The sequence below is a fragment of the Rhopalosiphum maidis genome, chromosome 2 (assembly GCF_003676215.2).
Source record: "Rhopalosiphum maidis isolate BTI-1 chromosome 2, ASM367621v3, whole genome shotgun sequence".
In the NCBI taxonomy this organism is placed as follows: Eukaryota; Metazoa; Arthropoda; class Insecta; order Hemiptera; family Aphididae; genus Rhopalosiphum; species Rhopalosiphum maidis.
The window spans coordinates 63,863,110-63,890,411 of record NC_040878.1 but is presented as its reverse complement, the minus strand read 5'-3'; the positions used below and the strand labels follow the sequence as shown (position 1 = coordinate 63,890,411).

Genomic DNA, 27,302 nt, shown 5'->3' with positions numbered 1-27,302 from the left:
GAAAACAATCAAACTTAAGCGAACGTGATGATGTATTTTTCAATGAAAAAAATAGTTTTCAAAATCGCATTTCGCCTAAAATCTTTGTTTGATTGTGACGATGCGGTATACTCATTCCAACTGCACACCTCGCAGTCGAGTCACTTTCGTTAGTGCTACGGCTTTTTCGAAGCATTGGCGACTGCGCAATGTGTAACCTTAAAATACTACTGTTATCAGGACATATAAATAACACCATAAATAGCAGTACAATTAATTGACAACGATAGGATCCCAAAATTATAAAAAAAATTAATGATACATTATATGATATGTTTTAATATTTATAATACACAAAATATGTTTTTGCATTTTTCATTCTGTATGATTATTGTTTAAAAAAATAAATTTAAAAAAAATACGATCGTTATTATAACTAACGATATAATAGCAATCATAGAAATCTTATTTCTAGGTATACAAGTCTCTCATTATTATACATAATATCACTGCAGCATTGTGATATTAATATTGCGCTCTACGCGTTCGGGTTGGATAGTCTACCCATGAAAATGATATCTCTTTCTTTCTTGATGATGAACAAAAAAGGGTGACACGCATAGAACTTTACGTTCTTGACATCGCTAAAAACGTATTCCGTATTGTAGTTATCGATGTTGGTACCTGAGTAAAATCATAAAAGTAGATTGTTTGAATTTGAAATTCACAAAAAAAAAAAAAAATTAAAGTAAAAATATATCGAACAGCGTCCGATTGTCCTCACCGGTGACTGCAGCAGCTTCCGTGCCTTCTTCGTTGACGTCCACAAAAGACTTGTGTTTCATGCTGCTAACCCTCAACTTACCAGAAGCTGATTCGCTGAGGTCGGAGAAATCTGCACGCGGCGAAAACATGTCAGTGCAACCCAACTGTCGAAAAACAAAATCTGTTAAAATTTGATGAGATGTTTGCGGTGCAATAACTACGTAGTAATAATTAATAAGAACATAGTTTAGTTTGTCGACGGTTAATAATTGGGCATTACTATACGAAGAACGTTTAAATATTATTATACAATTAATACAATTTGGGTTTTGGAATGGATTGCTTACGGATGTGATTCAAAATGTACATTTTCATCTCTGATATAATATTATGTTGATTTGGTGAACATTGCAAATACTAAATTAGTTATATTATATTGCTTACGTCGCTGTTTATTATTGAAAATAGTGAAATCGACTTACAGCCATTACATTTAAATTGTACCAAATCAACAATTCATACGATAAAAACAAATGATAATAAACAAATGTGCTGTATACCCGAATAATAAAAATACAGGTTATCAAAAATAGTGTTGTCACAAATACAAAATTAATAAAATAAACACCACCAATAATTATTGGTATGTATACGAAATACTCTATACGCGATGTAAACATATTATTGAGGTGAATAATAAAATTATATTAGATAACTACATTAGTAATTTTTAACTTGAAGGTCATAAACTAATTATAGTGGACTCCAAACACATAAATACATAAACACAAAATATAAAGATAATATTTTTAAATTATAGAAAAATTAAATATTTAATTTCTAAGATACACAATATATTATTTTTTAACGATAGACATTGTCTTATAGTGAGTAGTAATATCAAAAATCATAATATGATGTAAATATAAAATATTTTTTTAATTATATAATGTTTGAAAATTAAAAATTATTTGCTAGAAAAATAAATTATTGATTTGTTAGTCAATAATGTATTACCTTTTGACCTATTAATTATTGTTATTTACTTTCGGAATAGCTCAAATGTTTGTCCTATGTCCTCAGTAAAAAAAAAAAACGAATTACAACTTTTTTTTAATAATTCTCTTACACTTAAATTTTTAATAAATCTATAACATATTAATGTAATAAATGTATTTTTATTCATTTAATAAATATAATTTCATCAAATTTAAAATATACATTTAACGTAGAAAATGTATTTTAGGTAATATTTTATAATAATATGATGCTATAGAATTTTTTATTTTAATAATGCAAGAAATTTAAAATGAAAATAAGTATTTTACATTTCTCCTCCCTAAACATTAACAAAACATTTCATATTTTTGATGTGAAAAAAAACAGATAGTATAATCTTATACTAAAATCAAATTACAAAAATTAACTCAAAATAATATTTGTATTTTCATTTATCGACTGCCTTCATTAAAATAGCTTTTGAACAAATTAAGAAACAGGAGTTCATTAAAAATCAAAACATTACACAATAAACTGTGATTCTATCAAATTCGTAAAATCGTATGACTTTTTTATAGGATTAATTACTAATTTCGTTGAAAAAAATAAGTATTGAAACTTACTACTCATACATTTTTACTCAAATCTTTTCAAGACAAATAGTTAGTAGTATAAGTAATAAAATAAATAACTACGAAATACGAAAAAGAATTTTTAATAACTAGAACAACATTAGGATATCGATTCAAATGTATACAGAATTTTGAATGTATTGCAAATATAAAATTAAAACCTACTATATTTAAAAAAAAAAAACTACTGTCTTTCTAAATCCCTACCTTATGTCAAAAGCTAACTGAAAAATATTTAAAATATAAATAATATATAATTTTACAACAAACTCAAATATATAATACAAATACATTATTTTAACCATATTAACATAAATCCATATGTAGATTAAATATATTTTAAATTTATATATTTTTTTATGAATACACAGTTTCGATGAACAGACAAAATGTTCTTCTTACATCGAACAGATTTGGAAGTTCATTTCATTAACAATATATTTGGCGTGCTTAATTTAATATTGTGAATTTATTATTATTAACTCTAATAAAACACAATCTCAATTTACCGACCTTACCGATCTAACCTTTTATATATTTTTCATTGTCTTCGATCAACGTCTAAGTTTTATTTTACTACACGATTAAAATATAATACTAGATTATACATATACTACCTAATCAAGTACAATCAGGTTTAATTATCACATATAGATATAACTGCACAATTGAGCTTAAAGTGTTTTAATAATGATAGATTATGTAATGTAGAGTCTAGACTCAATTAAATAATCGAATCAACGAATAACACTATGAAAAGGAAATTATGATTTTCATTAAAATATTATTATAAATGGTTTTTCATACAGAATTTATTATCATATCTTAAAAGTTTAAAACAATTGTGCATCTGCAGTTATTAAAATAATAAAAATGCTGAAAAATATTTACACTAACATTCACATATTATATGCATTATAAATATAATAATATGTTATTTATGTTTATCGAATTATCTATTAACATATAATATGTTTATTTAAACAAATAAAGTTTTTATATTTATAAGTTATATAATTTATAAAACCTAATGACTTAACCATAATAACATAGTTACGTCCTTGTATAGTTATATTTATAAAACATTTTCAATATTTCCTGATAAAGTTATTCGCATATCATACATTGACATAACAAAAAGTAAAATAAATTTCAATGAATTCAATCAACTAAATTATATTATAATACATTTATAATGTGAAAGTTTGAAACTCTGCATTAGAAATCAAAATTTTTCAGTAGATTCGACAGATATATTTGTATGGTCATAAAGCTCTGTAGATATCAATAAAAAAACAACATTACCTCCTGACATGATTCTATCAAAATAAACAACACTTATAAAATGATTTGATTTTTCTATTTGTTATCTGAAGAATAAAAAACATTGCCTTGATGCGTCTAACAAATAAAAAACCCCCGTAAAACTCGACAACCGTCATGGTGTTTTTGCGCATACCATTTATATTTTGTCATATTTGTTTTTATCCATAAAACACAATTGTAAAGAAAATGTATGCATATATCAATATTTTTAACACTTACTTTTTCCATAGTATTTCTAAGATTCAAATCAGATTCAAACTTAAACTTTGGTATGTCCAACTCGACGTTGTGGATGGTCATGTTGCCCAGCAAGTACACGTAGTTTTTAACATTCTTGAGGAACACCTTTTCTAAATCTTTAACTGCGTCCATTTTATCAGGCAATATGATCAGCATATCATAACCGCCAACCTATTGCACGACTCAATTAATATACAATATAAATTCAGTTTGATGTCAAAATAATTGAGGTAAATTAACTGGAGTTATCTTATATACAAGTATTAAATACAAATATATGTTTTTATTTTATAAATTAAAAGAATATTTTTAGAAAATGTCAAATAATCTATTGCTCCGTATTCTTAAACCTAAATAAATTTGTGATTTAGGAGCTGCAAGATGTAGGGCATAAATATATTTCAAATATGAAGGTCTGAACAAGACCTATACCGTACTTTATACGGTATTTCAACGGCCGAGAACTTGTAATAATTATCTTTGTGGTATTTGAATTGGCCAGTTTGATGCAACATTTGAATATCAATGTGGTTCGCAGATGAGAGGCAAAAGCTCGCTTTCTTCGTCTCTGTAAACGGTTTTTTCCAAACGTTCTTAAAGTGTACGGCCGACGCCAAAACTAACAATGTGTCCTTGCTAATGTCACCTAAAGACATAGGTATTATTATTATACTACGTACAAACATTATTTTCCGACGACAATGTTGAAATAAACAGTACACAATTTTAATTTTTACTATAATTTAATTACCTGGATTGAAAATTTCAGAAATTTTCCCATTGGTTTTGTTATTAACCCATTTATTTATCTCTAACTCCCCGGATGTGGGATTACCAGAAAAATCGACAGTTCTCACTTCAGAATTCAAGTAGTTTTGAGTATTTTTCACGTAAGTTTTATTTAGACTGAATGCTTTATCCGAGAAAATTCCATTGGCAACGGTCAAATAACCAGGGATCTATGAATAATTAATACAACTGTAAACTTTACAAATCAATATGAGAATATTGAGAACTAATTTTTTGAAAATATAAAAAAAAAAAAACAGAGAAATTGCAAAAAAATATAATCGATAACTGACTTTACTTTCTATACAGTTCAAAATATATAATATTAAATAAATAAAATTGTTCACGCTTCTTTGCGCAATAAAATTTGTGCATACGTTTGTTTAGCAAACAGATATTCTTTTGAATCAATTTTTTTAACCCTTTTTTAATAATGCTATAAATATCAACATTTTTTATTCAAATATTGAGCATCGCATTTTTTCATTATTTTAAATTATTATCATGAAATTAATAATTTAAATAAACTATTTATAGGTACCTACATTATTTACAGATATATACTCATATTTTGAATGAGATATACCATTCATTAAAAATAAATGACTCATTAAATTTCTAATTATTATTATATGATTTGTTTTCAAAACACGTTAATTTAATTTCTTAAAAACAAGTTAAACTAATGAAGCTAATCAATAAACGATTTGTTAATAAAATGTTTTCTTATTGATATTTTAATCGAAAATTAATAGAACAAAATAATTCTAATTATAATATAATATAATATTTAATTTCACTAGAAGTTAATAAACTTGGTTATACTATTGAATAATATTTTTTTTTATTCAATGCTTTACCAATCATAAACTATAATATTGTATTCATTTTTATAATTATTTTAACCATATAAAAATGTATAGTGTTATATCCATTTCATTAATTTTGTATGAATCATGTATATAAGAAATTATTATAAAATTAAAAATTAGTAAGATCTAAATCCACATATTACTGTTAAAATACTTCCCAGTTTACTTCATAAACTGCACTTAAAAATTACAATATTATTCTTTAAACTATTTTTCTTTAATATAGAAATACTGAAAAATATTATAAACACATTAGAATTTCTAGACTAAGGATTTTTTGTTTGTATATACTTCAAGCCTTGTGATGATCGTTTTGATATTTTCATAATTTGGTGGTTTGTCTTTGAGATATAAAACACTTTTGAGCTGTTCGTTAGTCTTAGATTTTGATCCAAAAGCCAGAAGCAGCAACATAAATTGTATGCTGTACGTGGACGCGAAAACATTGCCTTCGACGGAACTGCTGAGTTCCTGAAAAGAAAATTAAACCATTGAAGTCATTACTAGTATATTGTATAAGAATTTATTATTTCTTGATTATTTTCAAAATCTTCGTAGAGATCATTGAAGATCTTTTATTAATTTAAAGTGTTTGAAACTTCGTGTATTTTATTACCTTGAACAATGTGAACGAATAGTTTGACGTCAGTGTTGTGTAGTGGATGTTCGGTATGGTCCCCATGGCGTGGCTCGAGACAACAACTCGATCCGCGAATAGGTATATATTATAATGATAGTTATAAAACTATCCGGTCCAGCGTGCAAACTGCGTCTGCAGAACGTTCACATACACTAACCGACCGTTCGAACCACGATTTACTATTAAGCGGTTATCGATCATAAACGAATACTGCCGATAACGAGCGACGTCGACGTTACAATGTACAAAAATGATCTTCGGGCCAAAGATCGACGTACATGAGCGAACAACAGTGGTTGTTGGCTCATTCCAATCGATTTCGCGCATGTAAAAAATAACGTTAATAGTAATATCGTATTAATTATTATGTTAATGCGATTAAAATACTGTTGTTTTTTCAATTACTGTAATAACAGTTCAATGACCGCAACTCAGCAGGTTATTCTAGATCATAACTTATAATATTCAGGTATATGATATTATTATCGTTGGAAAATAGTCTGTTACGTGTTAAAATGAATCAAAATTAAAATACATTTTTTACATAGTGTTTATAATTTTACTTTAATGGTAATTTTTATAGTCCATTTTAGCCACGATCGTTGTTGTAGGTACTTTTTTACTTTCTTTTAAAATACGATTATAATTTGTATTTGATTAGGAATGAGATTAAAGTTTGTTTGCATCGCAAACAAAATGTCTATTTTCATTTTTCTAATCAAGTCTTCTGTAGTTTCACAAAAAAATCAATAAAGACATGTCTCGACTTCATTTGCGTATGATCAAGTATTTTTGAGAGTATTGAAATGCCTCTGGAAAAAATGATTAAGTAAAATAGGGTTAAATCCGTCGATATACATAATATTCCAAATTAAATCTTCGTAGCGTGAATTTCCTTCTTGCACACAGTAATCGGCGGAAAAGGCGAACCAAATCGTATGCCGTTGTGAATAAAAATCGTGGGGCTGCGACTGTATGACTGAAATTTTCGGTCGAGACATCTGACACAAAGGGAGTTTTAATCCCACTCAGAAATTATTACCGTCGTATTTTGTGTAGTTGACTCGTGCCCATTCCACGCACATTGAGTTCCATTTCACACGACGTCATCCACGCATGAGACATTTTTACTTGTACATAACAATAATAATAACATACATCCTCGTTAGCTTGTTTATTTTATAATGTCACTTTTAATATTTATACGCGCGCGTAGTACTATTATTCCACACATAATCTTCAGAAAGACTCGCACTCGGCACTCTTCGGACGCCGTTGTAATGTTTTGTGTACATATATTATGTATTGCACAAGGGCCAACCATCATCACTGGTCTTCTTATGACATTTATCGGCATCACAACTATTGTATGTATTTTTTTACTGTGTATGTTTATAATATAATAAAACATGCATACTCTGTAAACCGAGTTCAATGGCCTTAAATTGGAGGTGCTAGAAAAACGTCCATATCATTTGTATTCATTTTTAACAAATATTATGACATCTATATAATTACTATATGAATCTTATGACTGTTATTTTGGTTATCTTACAAAAATATTAAAAGTGCTGTCCGACGCGCTGTTTACAATATTGGAGACCGGTGAACTCCGGCCCCGTAATATTTGAGCTGTAGGTTAGTTGGAGCCCTACAATATTTTAGTTCTAGATGAGTTAGCGAGTGTTGCGACCCGAGTAATTATCATTGCCTGTGTACCTATACAGAGCTATATATACCTGCGTTCTACTTATGTATTGTTCTACACTAGCCGTCCTATAATATATAACTTCGTTGATGTGTCACTATAAGCTCAATTTGAAACACGTACAAAATACAGAAGTAAAGATGTAAAAATCAAGAAAATGTGTGAAAAAGAAGCGTATATTACAAAACATACGACAAAGCTCGAATAAAAAGAAATCATTTAAAAGGTAAAAGTTCAATCATTGAGTTTTAAATACCAAAACAATTATAAAAATAAAACAACAAAATAAAATTATTTATATTATTATTATTAATTTGATTTGAATATTTATTACATTTATAAAAATACGTAACATTAATAATTAATTTAGTAAATTTCTTTAAATATGTTTTTCAATATATATATATACTATATGTGTAATATATTATATACATTATTGTGCGGCCGCAATTCACTAACGCCCAATACGATAATCCCACAAAAACATTCAACTAAATACTCAGTCATGTATTTTGATTCTAGCCTGGATTGAAAGCACAATGATTGGCAGTTAAGACACAATTTTTTATATATTACTGACTAGTTGGAAGACATTCTACATTATACCTGACAGTAAACAAATGGCTTCTATATGTGGCAATCATAAAACTAATTAAAGCTTATGACATACAATTTGTGGAGTTGTGCCAGCAATTCTAACAGTGAAGTCTATAATATCTAATACTGAAGAAGAAGAATGGATTCAAAACATTACTAAAAAGTGTGTAACATTATAAAAGGTGATTATAAAACGGAAAAAAAATATGTTAGTATTACTTTAAATCCGGGACAAATCACGTCGTTTAATTATGCTCCAACAACATCGTGTAATGTGGAAAGGAGTTTCAGCCAATACAAATCTTCGATTTAATCACCGGTCATTCACATTTGAAAATTTAAAAAAAAAAATGTAATTTAATAATTGCATGAAATAATAATATTAACTAATATTTAAAAAACATTGTTTTTGCATATCTTTGCATATTTTGGTAAATACAATTTTTTACTGCATAGAACTCCTAGCCCTAATGATGAATATCAACAGTATCGGCTATTATTAAAAAAAAATTCCAATCTGCCGAAGTTTATCACAAATGATTCCCGCTGCATACAAAATACTTTCTATTATTATTGTGATAGCTATTTTTCACCTTTTAAATCGAATTTTATGACCACTTTTGAATCACTTTGAATCAATGAACAACTAGCACAAATGCAAAAATTTATAAAATTATAAGACCTAAAGTTTCAAATATTGAAATGTATAAAATAAGAACAAAAAACATTATTCATAGTAAATGAACCTATGTTGTTTTTAAATTCAATATAACTTTAACCTACCAATAATATATTGACTAATTCTATTATATCAAATTTTATTCTTGTCTATAAAATATGTTTACGTTTGATTGCTTATACATCCATAGTATTATAAGCTTTAAACTATACAATTTAAAAATAATGAAACCAAAAAAAAAAAAAAAAATAATCAACTTCTTCATATTGACTAAAAAAATAACAAGTTTTTTCACAAATTGACAATTAGATACTTAATTAAAAAGAATGCTTAAGCCGTATTTATTATTGAAATTCCAATTTTCATATGTCAATCAAATAAATTACAAAGTTAAATTGAGCTTGTTTGACATATCACACACAATAAATTCAACTTCCTACAAAAACGAATTAATTACATATCCGTTTAATACTTGTAAGGTTTTATAAATACGCATTCAAAATTAATTTAAAAAATTAAACAAACGATAGTCAATCCAATTAAATATCCAAAGCGTACTAAATCGCTTTTAAACAAATCACTAAATTCTTCGTAATGTCACTACTTCTCATTTATTTTTTTAAATGTAATTTAATTTTAAACTAAATAGTAATATTAATGTCTGCGAATAATCATTGTACAGGTAATCCATTTCAAAATACTTATTGTACCATTTTTACGTATTACTCGTTTACATAACGGGATTTGTTAAATTTTGTTTACATTAGAACTATATATTATAATATTATATATTTAATACTGACTTTGTACTATCATTTTACTTTTCTGAACGGTCATAAATAAACGTGAACCGTCGTGAACCTATAATATTATATAATATCGTAAATATCATATTAATTGCTTATAATATTATTATCTAATTTAAATTCAAGTGCAAAACATTCAAATCATACTATTTAAATTTAATCAGTGTAGAATTAAGTAGTCAATAAGAAAATTAAAATTTTATCAAACCGATTCACTTACTTTTCAATGAGAAGTATGAATTATTTTTTGCCGATGACGATACCAACTTTAATGTCTTATACCATGGGATTCGTATCAAACTTTCTGGTTTCTTCTGTTAATATTTAATTTTTTTATATCACATTATCTTTACTCTATTAGTTTTCATGTTTTCCAAAAAATGTCTTTATACACTTTACAGAACTTTTAACTTTTCAATTTTTAAAAACAATATTCTGCGATTTATTTTAAAATGTAAAATATAAGCTTTTTTAAAAACGCAAACATTGTCAGAATGTTGACTAATTAAATAATTACTACTTTCATATTGTTATAATTGAGTAATTATAATATGTTATTGATAAATTATATTGATTTTTTCGCTCAAGTGATGTATGAAACTAAAGTTCTATCAATGCGTGAATACACATAATAAAATAAAAAGTACATGATAAAAAGCATTATTCGATTTCGATGATGTATCGCTTAAATTTAGATAAATAACCTACACACCCTCTTATTCACTCCATCTAAGCGTTCTCTCTAAAAAAAAATGGCAACTGCATCTACGTGACATATAAAATATCAACATCCATTTACATATTAAAATGATAACGAAAAATTAGTTAAAATGAAAACGACAAAAATTGGCATTGATTCAGTCCAAAATGTATTTAAATAATATATTATACATATAATATAATAATATAGATGAGTATATGACATTTCATATTATAATGTACTATTATATTTACTCTAAGACATACATAGTAATTTATAATAATATTGTTTTTATATAATATACAATTTACATAATACATACTTTATACTAAGAAAAAAAATTTAGACATTTTGAGCAATGTGTTGTATAGTTTCTTTCATAAATGTATATTGCTATTAATTATACATCTTATTATTAAATACTTATAACTAATAAAATGTATTAAAATATGTATAATATATTCGTGTACGTTCACTAAGCGTTCGGATTGGACAATCGACCCATAAAAATAATATTTGTGTTTTTTTTTATAATGAACATGAACGGATGGCACGCGTGGAACTTAACTGCCTTGATGTCGCTCGGAAAGTATTCCAAATTGTAATTTACGACGTCTACGCCTGTATGAAATAACAAAATACGGTAGTCGTTTGTATTTGAATTTTAAAATGAATAATATCTAATATTATGCTATATTGTTCTTACCAGTGACGCCTGTGGCTTCAGTGCCATTTTCGTCGATGCTCACAAAAGCCTTATGTTTGATGTCACTAACTTTCAGCTTACCCGCTCCAGATGTACTAATATAAGAGAAATCGGCACTCGACGTGAACATCTCGGTACAGCCCAACTGTCAAAAACAATATTGATGAGCCTTACATAAGTAGTAAATACAGACATAAAGTTTTCTAAACTAATTTATACCCAGGACGTATTATAGAGACATACGTGTATGTAGTTTTAAGTTGTTCAAAAGTAGTCTACATACGTTTCAAATAAATTACTTTTTGGACAAACTTCTAAAATATAAATTCGCGAAAATTACATTACATTGTCTATGTCAAAACCAATGCTATAGTGTAAAAAATCTATTCGCATATTATGACGTGATCTACGATTATAACATTTAGTGCCCTGTTAAATCCACCAACTATTTGGAACGGTTCGCGCATGTGAGTCTATACTAGTATTTATTTTAAACTTTAATATAATTTAATCTATTTTAACCCGATTATCATCCATCTAAATGATTTTTATTTCCTGAATGCTAAAGGTAACTACATAGATTTTGAACTTTCATTTTTTAACGTTTTACACTGTATATGTATACATAATATTAAAATTTAAGATTGTTTTATTAAATTGAAAAAAAATATAAAAACTCACGAAAATAGACAAGAACATAAAACGGGCAGAATTTTATGAACAGACTTTAAATTAAAAGTGACGTGTGTTTTATCAGATTAGATAAAAAAATCACAAATAAAAATCAAATTAATGATTACAATATAAAAATAATATACTCTGTAGAATGAAGAAACTGAAATGTTTTATGAACCTCTATATCACGGAGTACGACATTTCAAGAGAGAATAATAATATTTTCCCGTAATAAGTTTTTTCAAAACATTTTTTAAAATTTTACATTAAACCGTTAAATGTTATACTCAGTGAATGTACAAAAAAAAATTGGTTTTGACTAGCGCAACGGATAAAAACAGGTCGTATAAATTATAGTCAACTGTCAACCGATGAGATAATTTTGCGCGTGTTAGAAACTTTTACACGTCCTAATCGAATAACACTGCAGTGTGTATACATAAGTATACACATTGCAGACATTGACGTATAGTTATTTGTTTTATACGCATTATGTACCGCCATACTTACTTTTTCCACTGTTTTCACTAGACTAACAGATGATTCGAACTTAAACTTTGGTAGATCCAATGTGACATCGTGGACGGTCAGGTTGCCTTGCAAGTAAGCGAAGTTTTTGGAGTTCTTCAAGAACGCGCTTTCCAAATCTTTCAACCCGTCAGCTCTGTCCGGCAATATAATCAGCATCTCAAAACCGCCAGCCTAGTTCATAACAAACTGTGTATAATACACAGCGATACTCAATTCGTAAGACGAATACGTGATATATAACGTTGCCCCGGTTCGATTACGAGATATATAATATTGGTTAATTTTTGTGTTTTTGAATAAAATAAATATAATATATAATATTATAGTTTCAATCACTTACAACAATACACTTTTACAAAAATGCAAAAATTACTTACTTTGTATGGCAGCTCGACGGCGGAGAACTTGTAACTCTCGTCTTTGTAGTACTTGAAATGGCCTGTTTGGTGCATCATTTCAATATCGATGTGTTTTGTAGGTGTAAGGCAGAAACTCGCGTTCTTCGTATCCGTAAATTGGTTTTTCCACACGTTTTGAAAATGTACAGCCGACGCCAAAACCAATACCGTGTCTCGGTCAATGGTACCTGTAATGAAATAATACATAATAATAGATAGGTACATATTATTATTTTTATTTACTCGTATTCGAGTACTAATTTATTCATGCAATTTTTCGATAACTTAATCGGTACTATTAATTTAACGGACACATTGCTCTCTATATTATTATTATTATTGATAATATTACCGTATATTATCGTTTAATTACCTGGTTCAAAAATATTGGAAATTTTTCCATCGGTTTTTTGTTCGGCCCAATTATTGATTTCCGAAACTCCGTTTGCAGAATTACCGGCAAAATCGAGACTCTTCACTTCAGCATTCATATAGACACGAGCTTTATCCACATAATCGTCTCTTAAAACGAACGCCTTATCCGAGAAAACTCCATTGGCAATGGTTAAATAATTAGGGTCCTAAAAATGATTAATTCCACTTCAAACTTATTAAATTTCGTTTAATTTATACAAAAGAACATGGCATGACGTTATCTGAGACATGCGGCAAAAAAAAAATGAAAAAAAATGATCTCACAAAAATATTATGATTGCTTTACATTGAATGACGAAATACCAACTAACTCAATTTGAAAGTATTAACAATTGTGTACATGCTTCAAATTAAATGTGCTGTTTCGGTTTAACATTCAAACTCACGATTAAACGGCATCTACTCACAATGATTATAATAATAAAAATAAGATAAAAAAATCTATAAGAAAATAATTTCATAAACTGTATCATAAACATATTACACTAATACATAATAAATTCTAGTTTTTTTGTTAACAATATATTATTACTATTACATAAGTAATATATAATTATATGTTCAATGTATAATATGTTAACGCTGTAAAAAATAAAACTAAATACTTCATTTATATAATCATAGATTGAAACCATGTTTTCAGGAGATGTTTCCAAAATACACGTTTTGAAAAATTTCAAGTTCTCATTTACTTTAACGTTATTTATCTTTATATTAAAAAAATATTTCACACAAAAATTGTTTGAAAAAAAAAAAAGTCTAACTGAATATTATATTATTTTATTAACAAAATTCAGCTACGTAGTGCACGTGCGTACCAAAATAGTTGAACGTTTTAAATGTTCTTAAAATGCGTATCTTGTCCTACTCCATTTAACTTCCCGAAAACCCACATTTCAATCTAATGTCGTCCATTTTAAATATTTAATAGTACACTAGTACCTCATGAACACGCTATATAAGATTGTACTTATTAAATATATACCAACAATTTACTAATGATTAAAAAAATAGGACCTTCTAATATATTATAATCTATTCTATTTGATTACGGATATACCAAAATAAAATTATGATTTTAAAGTTATAGCTATATTATTAATTACTATAACCTTTTTTTTTATTATAAATTCATCATTATATTTAGCTTTTCGAAAAAAGCTGTAATTGACTAATGTCAAATAATTTGAATGAGCATTATATATTTTACAGAGAAACTTTTATTAAATCTACTAATTATAAACAAATTAATTATTTTATACCCTTCGCATTATTTATTCATTACACATTTTTCACTTGTCTCTTGGATTTAATTAAATAAATACAAAAGACCGGACATGTTTTGTTCATATTTGTATTTCTTTTGTGTAAATTAGACAACTCTTTATGCCTAAACACTTGAGTATATTTTTAAAAGTTAAACTGTCATTTCAATTTTTAAAATATAAAACTTAAGCGTTGGAAAAAAACTGAGAAGATTCCAAAAATAGATTAATTTTAGTTTTAATATTTAAATATTTGTATAGTCTATAAAATAAATAAAACTTACTCGTAAACATAAATTGAATAATTTTTAACTATAACCAAAATTATATATATGGTAAATATTTTCTTAAAACTTAATGTAACTTGTTATTGGTTAAAACCTTTAATATCAATAATATTCATTTTCAATTATAAATTTGTATAATAACTTATTTTAAACTATAAAAATGTGTAGAAAATTAAAGTATTATGATTTTATACTGAAAAAATTATAAAATTTAATATTTAAATTTTCCCAAAAATAATGAATTTTTAAATATTTTGGTAAACATCAAATTAAGTGTATATATATATGTGACTATTACAAGTTTACAAGAATATCAAATTTTAAATGTATTTAAAAAAAATCTCACAAAATTAACTATCCAAAATATTAATTATATAAAAAAATATTGTACAAAATAATACGTGTTTCCTTGCATTATTGACAATTTTAATTTTTAAAATTCATTATTTCATCAACAATTTTCAGTTTTTACACAAATTAAACGAAAGTACATAATTTTTATTTTAGATAATTCATTTTTTCCAATTTTTTTTAATACATTACGTAAATCTGATATTTTTTTATACTTATACTCGTAATAGTACATATAAGTTTAATTTGAGATTTACCAAAATATTTTCAAATCTATTATTTTTTTAGAAAATTAAAATATTAAATTTGTATAATTTTAACGTTTAAAGATTTTGATATAGTAAAAATACTAAAAAATTATAGTAAACAAATTAAGACGTAGACAATGGTTACGTTAGCATTACGATAACATTATAGCTCTTAAAAATGTACCATGTGGCGGTTCAAAACGTCAGATATCAATCATCCAAACACTTAAATCTTTTCAACAAATAAAATATAAATAATAATATAATTTCAAATCGCTCATAAAATATTGTTTGATGGATAAAAATAATTAAATCCAAAAAAGATTTGAATTAATAGTGAAGTATCTATAAATATTAACTTAATCAATGTAGGTATGTCCATCATTTCAAACTAATGTATAACATTAGAAAATTAATGCTTCAATGAATAATTTTATTTGCGTTCAATTATAAATCGGCAATGAGCCAATGAAAGTGCTGTGCGAAATATCTCTAGCTTTTATTTTACCCAAAAAATATTAAATAATAAAAGTGTATTCGGTTAGATAATCAATATTTCCCAAGCTTTTATAACAATAATAAATATTATTGTTGTTTTAAGAAATAGAACCAAATTATTTCGATGTAATTTAGATAAGATTTTGAGCGATTCCGTTTGAACAAACAATCAATTACAGACTGTTAGAAGAAGGAGACAGTACCATTCAACTGATTAAAACTTGGATTACTTCAATGTTTGTTATGACCGCCTTGATATTGTCGTAATTCGGTGCACTCTTTTGCGGCAAACGCAGCAGCGTTTTGAGTTGATCGCCGGTCTTTGACTTGGAACCGAACGCCAGCAGCAACAACAGAAATTGCACGCTGTACGTTGAGACAAACACATTGCCCTCGGCGGAAGCGGTCAATTCCTGAGAAAAACAACACCGACGTCCGTGTATTATAATATTTCGTCAAACAGCGGTGGCATTTTCATTGCGATGTACGCCGCCCGGAAACGGAAACGCACTCGGATCGTATCCGGTTTTCCGTGGCGGACATGACCGTCGCCGGAACACCGTACACCCAACATCAAACTGCAATAACCGTACACGGTACGAAGATAGCACCTACCTTGAACAACGTGAACGAATAGTTTGACGTGTGGGAGGTGTAATGGATATTCGTGGACCGTGAGTCCTGCATGATGATGACGGCGTTTCCGGGGGACGATGATCGATCGATCGGCTAAACCCTGCTCAGTCACTCCAGCACACGAACTGCCGGGATTAGGAGTGGCGGCGCAGTCGCGTCTTATGATATTTCGGCGTACCTATATATATTAACGCATCATTACTTAACACGCCATACGAATTCAACACGATTTTTCAAGCAGTTATAATAATATTAGTAATAATCATACTATCACCCGCTTCCGGCGGCGCCCGGAATACCCGATGCTGATAACGGACCTAATTATTATTATTATTATTATTATTATTATTATTATTATTATATATAACGGCAACACGAGTGTAAAATCATCGATCTCTGGGCCAAAGATCGTGTACGGCTTGTTTGTGCGGCAGCCAACAGAGTCGTCGTCGAAAAACGTTTGTGTTCGGATCGAACAGTTTTGTTATAATTGTGCTTATCGATGAGGTTCACTTCGTATTTTTTATAATCATATCATTATTAGCACTGATTATCTAGCATTATTTCAGAGTTTGTTGACCGCCCGGCGAACCCGTATAATATTATTATAACACGTGAGGTCATTGTAATAATATCATATCGGTCGGTGATGTAAATTTAACGGACGCGTAAGGCACGAAAACCGACACTCGGTCACGTAGCACCCAAAACAAAAACATAAACCTAACCTCTGCTTTTGCACAACGGTCTCTCGGCGCATTTTATTCGATCTGTGTGCGTGCGTACAGTACCTACCTTGTAACGTTGCGCACAGCGAATAATATTAATACCGTGTGACGTGCCACGTTAACACGCGCGTTTAGAGCATCCGTCGAAAACCGTTTAAACCTTGTACCGGACAGTCCCGCGTATAAGCGTGGAACTCTGAGTGTAATAAAAAACGATTCCGATGCATTCGTGAATCATGGCTTATGGTATTACACGTTGTGTTTGTTTTTACATTTTTCGCATCACGTATTTTTATAAGTATCGCTCTCGCGTGCGTTTCGCTCTCTATTAATCTAACATCTGCAGCTATCGCATTATCCGCAAACGAATAAGATTTCTGAAAGACTTGCAGCTGTCGAGTACCGCAGAAATAGGTATATCGTAATAGTGTTGCGCAGTGATTATTTACATTTTGAATTAACGCTGCTACAGGAGTTGCAAGTAGAGTATTTCTTTTTTTTTTTTCTGATTCCGCTAACTCGACATCTGCGTACACCAGTCAGTAGGTATGTATATATTATGCACATTTTTACGTAAGCCGCGGTGCAGTATGATAATAATATAATGTATTCCGAACACATAATTCACAGTAGGTATATAGGCTTTACAAAGGTTATAAGACAAGAAGAAAATAAACTAATGAATAAAGTTATGCTTTTTAATTGCGTACGGTAGAAGCGCTGTGTATGATTTATAAAGAGTGTTCTGCGGTGCGTTTGAATACAATAATAATATATACTTATTATATTGTGGTGTATTCTTAATACTTCGAATATGATTAATAACTCGCTTTCCATATTGTTTTTAATTGGACCAAAATATGAATTCGACTGTTTAAACACGAACTATATACGCATATATTATAAAGTACCTATGCAATTATAACATATTAAAAATATTTAAATATCGACTACGCTATTCGTTAATAGTTTTCAATTGAATGTCTGAGCTATATATGCACATAAAAATCAATATTCCACGTATTTCGCTGTCAGTGACATACTTCCAATAACTATTTTACAAAAACAAATGATATATTTTATACTGAACAACGCATACTTTCTTCCGCTGTTTGATACAAACATTTTTTTTAATAAATGTTTTGATAAATAAACTATTCCACTGATTTGTACAAAATATCACGTTTATATAATAGTATGCGCTACCCGAATAATAAATTACAATACGTATTCTGAATATTTTTGCACAAAGATATTAATTAATAAAACGATATTACAATAAGGCGATGATTAATAATGTGCCATTTATATCGGCTTTACATAATATTTTATTTAACCGTAAAATATTGGTATGATTGTATAATTATTTTGCATTAATATTATATTTCACTATATGATTATTATGTATTGTCGAAGTTAACTTAATTTTATTGATACCAACATCTATAGTCACAGAAAATTGAAAATAAAACATATTATATTTTCCGATTTTGTTGAATTTAATTTTAAAGAGAAACCCTTCGATATACTTCAAAAAGCTTAAAGTATTTTAAGAGTTTACTCGTGTTTTAGGTACGGCCCTGTAAAAGGCATTTTAATAATATGTAGTGCCATAAATCTTTTGATTCTTGAAAAATAGCCAAAAAGAAAGGTACAAAAATTCATTGTATAGATACAAAGGTAATATATTATAGTGTGATACGTTGATACACATTTCAATATACATATATTCCATTTAAAAAAATTAAAATGTAAAATATTACAGTCATCTAAAAAAAAAACACATAGTTTTATGCCAAATTCGTAGGTAGACATTTTTATTATATCGTTATATTTTACGATGCAAGGAAGATATCGTAACACAATCTAGCGATCGCCTCATTGATACATTAACAACGAAAGAATCGTAGAATTTTAAAAACAATTTTTAACAATATGACGATGATTATAATAATAAAATATATCATGTTTAAACATAAGTTTAATATTGTTAAAAAAAGAAAGAACAATTATTCATAGTACTTATAGGGACAATAGTTTTTCTTTAATATAATAAACGTTAAAACATCACATTATTAAACAAAGTTGAGTCTTTTCCCACACAAACCAAAAACCTGCAGCAGTCCTTAAATTCCCCGACAACGATTCCTTTGGGTGTTATAGTTGCGCAATTTTGTTTATTCAAATCAGACCTTTCAGAATCAAACAATTCCTGCACACGACAGTTATCCAACAAAATGTATACATCGTGCCACTCAACTTTATACACAACATTCTAGTATAACAAGTCACACAATAAACTTCAAAATCACTGTGCTTTACTTTAATGTACATTGGAATTCGTATAGCTATTTTATATGTATACTGCAAAACCAATGTATATTTATACCACAGTGAAAATAGTTTTAAAGATGTTGAGAGTTTAATTTTTTTTTTTTTTTTATTCGATTGAGATTTAATACATTTACATATAAATTACTATGATATAAGGGAAAAGATTCTCTTATTATATTATTCACAAATTTGACCTTAACATGTCATTTCGTCACTTTGATTTGATTAAAGTAATTTCATTCTGACTTTAAAATAAGTACATAAAACAAAGATAATATATAAACGCAAAAAATCGTAACTAGGTTATTAATACATCAGGTGTGTGCATAGTCAAAATGGGACATGACTTTATTTCGATTGATAGTAAAAACATATTAAATACATTTTCTAATAATTAAATATTAATGGTATAGACTGTTTATAAACCTATAGACATAACCGTTGTTTGAATGCCATAATTACAATATTTTCTCGTTAAAACATCCGTGTTCGTAATCCTAAATTATTTTCGTACAAGACGCCACATTATTATTATTTAATATTTTATTATTATAATTATTGTTAGGTACATATAAGAAAGGTACGTGTAAAAAAATATATTTTACGAACAAAATATTTGTCTTATTCTTGACTACATCGTAAAACTTTTATAAACATCAAATCATAGTTTATGTTGTACTTTGATAATGTTCAAGGTCTTACCTTTTACTTGTGCTTTCGTCGAATTTAAATTGACGACTGACGAGAGCCAACAGCATAATAGATGTTGACAAACAACGTGACTAACTCGACTGATCACGTAATATGACTGATCATTTGTTTCATAGTCAAACTCCCGCCGTATCTAGTTATTATAAACAGTATATATGGGTCGGAGTAAGATAACTGTGAAAAGATTCAGCCAAGATAGTTCTCATATAAAATTTGTTTGGTCACCTTAAACGTTTAAAAAATAATAATATTCTCACAACATGTGAGAATACATTTTATTAGGTATTATACAAACAACTAAACGACTCGAATTGTATGATTTTGATTGATTCAACAACACGCTGACTATTCTAAATCATTAGCTAATTACGTAGGTTAATACATTTTCATGCTTATGCATCAAAAAAAAGAGGTTATAAAATTAAAATATTATACATTCCATAAAATAAAATCGAAAAAAGTACCCGTTACATCGAAGAAAATAATGCAATTCTATAAATACTATAATATATTTCACTTTTAATCATAGAACACTGCTTGGTTTTAATCATTTTTGGTTATAAAGAACACCCGACGAAAGTTCATCATAAATCTCACATGGGTATAAAGGTTTCACGAGGGTTATTATTAATGCATAAAAAAAGCGAAATTTTAACTTTATATTTTTCAGAAACACTTTCAGATTTTTTTCATTATAGCCTTTGTTTAAAAAAAAATATATTACAGACGGTATACCGTATAACATCAACATTCAGAAATAATATGCTAATATTATCATAATTGTATTTCAGTCTCGTTTTACTTCGTTATCCTGGTGATTTTTAAACATACAACGCGATATTTGCATATCAAAAGTTTACATTACACACAATAATAATAATATTGAAGGATTGGTTGAATTGGTAATTCACATTGTGCGAACAAAACTTTCGCATACATTTCAAATTACCAGTTGACTGCTCTCGAATATATATAAACATTTTTTCGTGCTACCGTGGCCTCGTGTTTGCCAGTAAACCATCCTATGACCAATTGCATTAATTCTTAAATAGGATTACAAGTACAGTGGCAACAGCGCAACGACACGTGGAACAACGCGGAATTTGTCCGATGCGAAAACGTAAAATCAATATAATAATATTGTTTTACGGGCCAAATGTTTTACGACCAACCTCGTGCTGTGACCGTGTTAGGCATATATCTAAACTCTAAAACTATGTATGGTTTATCTTGTAATACACGAACTTTCGTGAAATATATTGTAATTTTCGTCTGTGTTGACTGGATACAAATCAACTTATGTCTTTTCGGTGTGCGTGAAACAGCATATGAACAAATGGATGAGAACAATGAAGCAATACTTTCTTGCTGAAATTTCTCTAACCATACTGTTTTAATAGTTGCGAAGTAATTATTTTCGTCAGAGATTAATCAAAATTTTTGGCACAAAACAACAGTAGGTAGGCGCTCAGTGATCAAAATGGGATTACGGATGGGACGCGACCCACCACTTCTTTTGATAGGCATTTCCCACCAAATCCCCAAGTTATTTTGTTTAAAAATATTTATGCATTTAAATTTTATACAATTAATTGTTTTTGTAATTTTTATGTTATAAATGATGTTGACTATTTTAAAAAAAAATACGTATTATACTAAAAAAATCTCTTAAAAAAAAATATTGTGTTTTCAACAATTTTAACATTTGACACCATAAGTCAACCAAATCGTCACGTATAGTCGCTAAAGTCATAAAACTTGACATCCACAATAATAATGGGTAATCACAGTGATAGATAACAGCACACTACCATGACAGCTACAGTGTCAATTATAGGGATGGTGAACACTTGATCCATGACCCGTAATGAAAGTTCAACTTCAAATAAAACATATATCATAAATCATAGTTATAACTCTTTGGCCGTTTAAAAAAATCTAGTTTTCCTATACTGAAAAATATTCCGTTAAACCACTAAACAACTGTACTGAGACGCAACATACGGCTATTAATATTTAAATAGCGACATCCAACACTAATTTGATCACTTTATGTGCATTTAAATAACGATAATGTATTTTAATAAAATACACGTAAAAAACGTTTTAAAATGTGCATTTCACGATTTAATACAACGTTATAATTTGTTTTTGATTTGGAGAACGATTTTAATTTTACATTTTTCGCTCTGAAATTATTGGAAATAAAATGGAAAATACTTATAGTCGGAAATATCAAATATCACATATTATACTCGTAATATCGTGGAAATATATTAACAAAAATGAATACTGCAGTCTACTCCGCTGGTTTCCAGTTAATTTGTAAATAACAGTACACACAATATTTCTATAACAATCAATAGAACAAATATAGTAATAATTAAATTTGGTTCCAAATCATTTTCAATAACATTCGTAAATACGCGATAGGTAATATAATACAATGTATTATGATAGATAATTGGAAAACTTTATAGTTACACTAGACGATTAATCACAATTGGCTAATACCTACCGTAAATGTGGCGAGGATCATAGAATTATTATTAAATACAGGACGGAGGCATCTCTTGCCAAAATTTTGTCCACATATAATATACACAGTAATTCACTCAATCTCTAATTTTTCTTTAATAACGCAAAAATTTAAAATCCTATTTTTAGAATTTTTAAATATACTTGAAAACCATATTGATTTTTGCGTACTAACTGCAACTATTCTATGGTGATACAAACATCTGTTTTACAAGTAATAACCCTTTTTTTCTACTAAAAATTATTATTTAGCAGATAATTTTTCTAAAACTATTGACGTATCAAAATCAAAGTTCCAACGAATATTTCCTAAACCATTTGATTTTGTATACTAAGGATAATAAGTTCGTGATAATGAATTTAGAAAAAAATTGGAGCTAAGTGGTAATTTTAACGTTTTATTAATTAAAATATATTTATAATATTCTATGAATATTTTATGAATATAGTCAAAGTATAATAAATACATCCTAAATCCTATCTTGCATAATGTATTTTATATTTTTGTAAAACCATTTTTAAGGATTATTATTTTTAGTATAAACATTTTAATAAATTAAAAACTACTCGTTAAAATTTTGAATAAGGTTTATTAAAATTTTCAAAAAAATTGTTTACTAAATAATTTACAGTAAAAAAAAGGAATTTTCATTTAAAAAATACATATTTTGTATCATTACAAGACACCCTTTAAGTATTAAAAAAATCTCAAACATTTTAAAATATGGTCTTTAAAGTAAAAAAATCAAAACTTGAATAAATGTATTAAATAAAGTAAAATAAAGAACAATGAGATCATGCTTGATTCACTCTGTACCTATACAAATGTTGTCGGTTAATACTTACCGATATTTGTAAAAACCCTATAATTTTAATATTATAAAACATTAGCATCTTGTTTTTTGTCCTGCTTTCATACATTAAAAATGCGTGTATATCTATCGAATATTATTATATCAACAAAAATATGTAATACACGAAAAACACAAATAATCATAAATACTGACCCTGATTGCTCAAATAGTTTTTCGAGTTACGCAACCACGATTAGAATTTAAACTTAAATCGGGTTTGGTCCATGGTAGTATTCTCATAATCATTATTTGCATCAGCAGCCCATCTCCTTGAAGTAAAATAAGACTCAGAATACGCAATTGTTGAAGGCGGCTTATCATATTATTATTGTGTTACTATTGGTTTTTTTTTTTTATTTGAACAATTCAAAATCTACTTTGTAACATAAGTAATAAGTACTTAGACGGTCAATATCAATACGGTCGTATAAAATAAAACAATAGGCTAACGTAAATAATATTGATTATGTTATAAACTTTAGAAGGTCGAGATAGAAGATTATTTTCTATTATAATTCATGTACTTTACAAACTGTATATTGTTAGTATATTATTATAATATTATTCAGCTGTGTGACAAAACGTGCATTGAATTACGTTAAATAAACCCCTAACAATACAGTCTGATCGAAAATTAAATTACATTTAGGTGCATCAGTCCAATACGAGTTTTGAGGTATGTAGGTGTAATGTAATATGTATGAATAACAAAGTTTCCGATCAGAAGCAAAACCGAATAATTTCATTGCATACCGTATGCTTATTATGTATAAAATACTAAAGCAGCCAAATAGTCATAGAACGTAACGATTTTATTGCAAACCATAGGTACACCGACAAAAAAAATGTCGAATGTCTTCGTTAACCAAATATATTATATACTCTAAGGGCGATTCCCTTCAACTACTGAACTATCTAACGGCATTGTATTTAATTTGAATTATTTTTTTTTTTTTGCAACGGTCATGTTTTGTCTTTTTATTGTTACTATTACACTTATACATACATGTTTAAAAACAACAACAACACTTATAGTATCTAATGCAAGACTTATGCAATACACTGTTAACGACCTTACGTGTATATCGTATTGTAATAAAAGTATAGGTACAAAAAAAGTTATAATTATCAAAGAGGAAATTATACGGTATTTTTATTAGCTCGTGCGTCTATATTCCCAAGATGTTTAAACTGGTAAATATTCAAGTCAAATTTATATTGTTGTGTATTGTTGTACTGAGGACTGTAAGTTAAGAGTGTAGACTAATTGCCACATTATTAATTCAAATTTTCTCCATAGGTAAAAGAAAATGTATATTGTATGTAGTATACACTTATGTTAAATTTTAATTATGAAATTGTACCTTAGGCGAATAATGAAATATTTACGAGTTTTGAAGTTTGCTTTATTATCTAATTATCTTATGCTATTGTTATATTATATTATAACGTACTGGCTTTTAAGACTTAAAATATTTTTATTATAAATGTTCAATATATAAAACTTGTTTACGTTCGTTTAATGATTATAATCAAGCTCCTATAAAAAGCTCATATTGGATAAAAATATTGAATTTATTTTAATTTAAAATATTTGTTTTATGATCGATTATTCAGCGAAAATTACCTGCATTTTAGATGATGTATTATGTTATTATATTGAAAAATATGTTTTACGGCAATAGTTGAAAAAAAAAACGATCTTAAATTAAGTTATCAAGTTTTTACTAACGAATACAAAAACAAACAAAAAAGCCCGGTATTCTAAAATAGTCACATAATTTTAGCATCCCTTGCCACAGTGTAAAAGTATGCGCCCCGTTACTGTGCGGAGTAGAGATACTGCAGAGGTCTGAGATACGCATAAAAATGTCGTATTGTAACACTACAATGACAGTTATCTCGGCAAAACGTTTTATAATCAACCGCGGAGAATCGGGGCTAAACAATAATTAAAACTGCATCATAAAAATACGACGAATATTACGGAAATAATAATAATAATAATTTAAACAAACGATGATTAATTATACGCGCGTGCATTGTTCGAACACATTGTCGGTTGCGAAATTCGAGGTTCGTATTTATTTATAAATGTGTGTGTGTGTGTAAGTAATAATATAATGCAATAATTTATTCTCCTCCTAAATGCGGCAGTCGACAAAGAAGCCGTTGAACCAGCAATCGTGCATACTATGTACATATAATATATATATGTGTGTGTGTGTATTATGTATACAACGTAGTGGCGCGTCCAGGCGTCTCCGTGTCATAACCAACTGCTGTCGCGGCGCTTTATTTCGTCGACGACGACGACCATGCGATTCCCGCCGTGGGACTTAACCCGCAAAACGTCCTATAACGCCGAGTCTAAGTTTTCCCGTATCTTGCGCATTACTATTATTATTATTATTATTATTATTATTATATTTTTTTGTTAGGCGTAGGTAGTTAAACGCGTTATAATAACTTTTGGTGGTGCACGTTGCCTTAATGGTCTCAACGACTCCGTTGTTATAACGCGATTATTCCCATTTCGATTACGGTTATTTCGACTTGATTATGAGCGTTTCGCCGAGCCTTTTATTGATTATTTTACTCGATATATTACATTGTCATACCATTTAAACTGCTGATCGATATAATGTATTCCAGTCGGTGGTGTGCGTACATTATAATATTGTACATACAATTGGTCTAATTCGACTACGTCCGAAAGAGAGTGACTATACATTCACGAGTCATAAGTTTTCCCAGCGCGAAGAGTGTGCAATGAGTACGACCACGTAGGCCTGGTGGGTATTATACTATAGAAAATATTTGTATCTACGATGAATGACAAACTGACATGATACCTAAATAATGAAATATGATTCCAGGTTCGACTGTTCGCGGAAAAGATTACCGGAACTAAACATTATGTACAATTAATTATATATCGATATCATTACTTGTGCGTTAAAAGTATATAGCATATTATCATTATGTTTTTGTAAGTATAAAAAAAAAACAAAAATGTGTTTACTTGGGTATAATAAAATTAATCAAAATCACGTTTTTCAATATTCTTCTGAATATTTTATTGCACAAATATAGGATATTGACCCAAAAGTTTAATGTTTATCTAATACGTGGTAAATATAATTACGTCAGAAGGGTCAACTGTCACACGGCTGTATACACAAATTTTAAAGGACAATATGTTCATCATTGGACAGTTTGTACAACGTTTGATATAATACTGTACCTACGTGCCCTATAAAATGTGAAATAAATAATAAAAATCAATGACACCCAATAAATCAATGTGATCAAATTAAAAATCTGTCCTTCATTATAGGTACCGTGATATCAAATACTAGAGACATTTTTTTT

General features: G+C 28.1%; 1 protein-coding gene across 1 annotated transcript; it reads right to left on the bottom strand.

Annotated features, from left to right (window-relative positions):
• Positions 1–406: 406 nt before the first annotated feature.
• LOC113552540 lies at positions 407–20,623 on the bottom strand. Its single transcript, XM_026955403.1, has 15 exons — positions 20,527–20,623; positions 16,742–16,940; positions 16,357–16,539; positions 13,416–13,623; positions 13,022–13,230; positions 12,624–12,815; positions 11,439–11,583; positions 11,209–11,353; positions 6,219–6,291; positions 5,894–6,073; positions 4,693–4,900; positions 4,379–4,587; positions 3,921–4,112; positions 764–908; positions 407–663 (listed from the first exon to the last, which is right to left on the bottom strand). Exons 2-15 carry the CDS (start codon positions 16,811–16,813, stop codon positions 518–520), a joined length of 2,307 nt encoding a protein of 768 aa, XP_026811204.1. The 5' UTR covers positions 16,814–16,940; positions 20,527–20,623; the 3' UTR covers positions 407–517.
• Between the last annotated feature and the right edge of the window lie 6,679 nt (positions 20,624–27,302).

Bases quoted from the DNA above. Each gene is read 5' to 3' on its own strand.
- LOC113552540 (XM_026955403.1), bottom strand. From the start codon at position 16,813: ATGCAGGACTCACGGTCCACGAATATCCATTACACCTCCCACACGTCA. The intron at 13,231-13,415 runs GTAATTAAACGA...ATTTCATTACAG, and splicing joins TTCCAATATTTTTGAACCAG to GTACCATTGACCGAGACACG. The intron at 4,588-4,692 runs GTAATTAAATTA...CTATGTCTTTAG, and splicing joins TTCTGAAATTTTCAATCCAG to GTGACATTAGCAAGGACACA.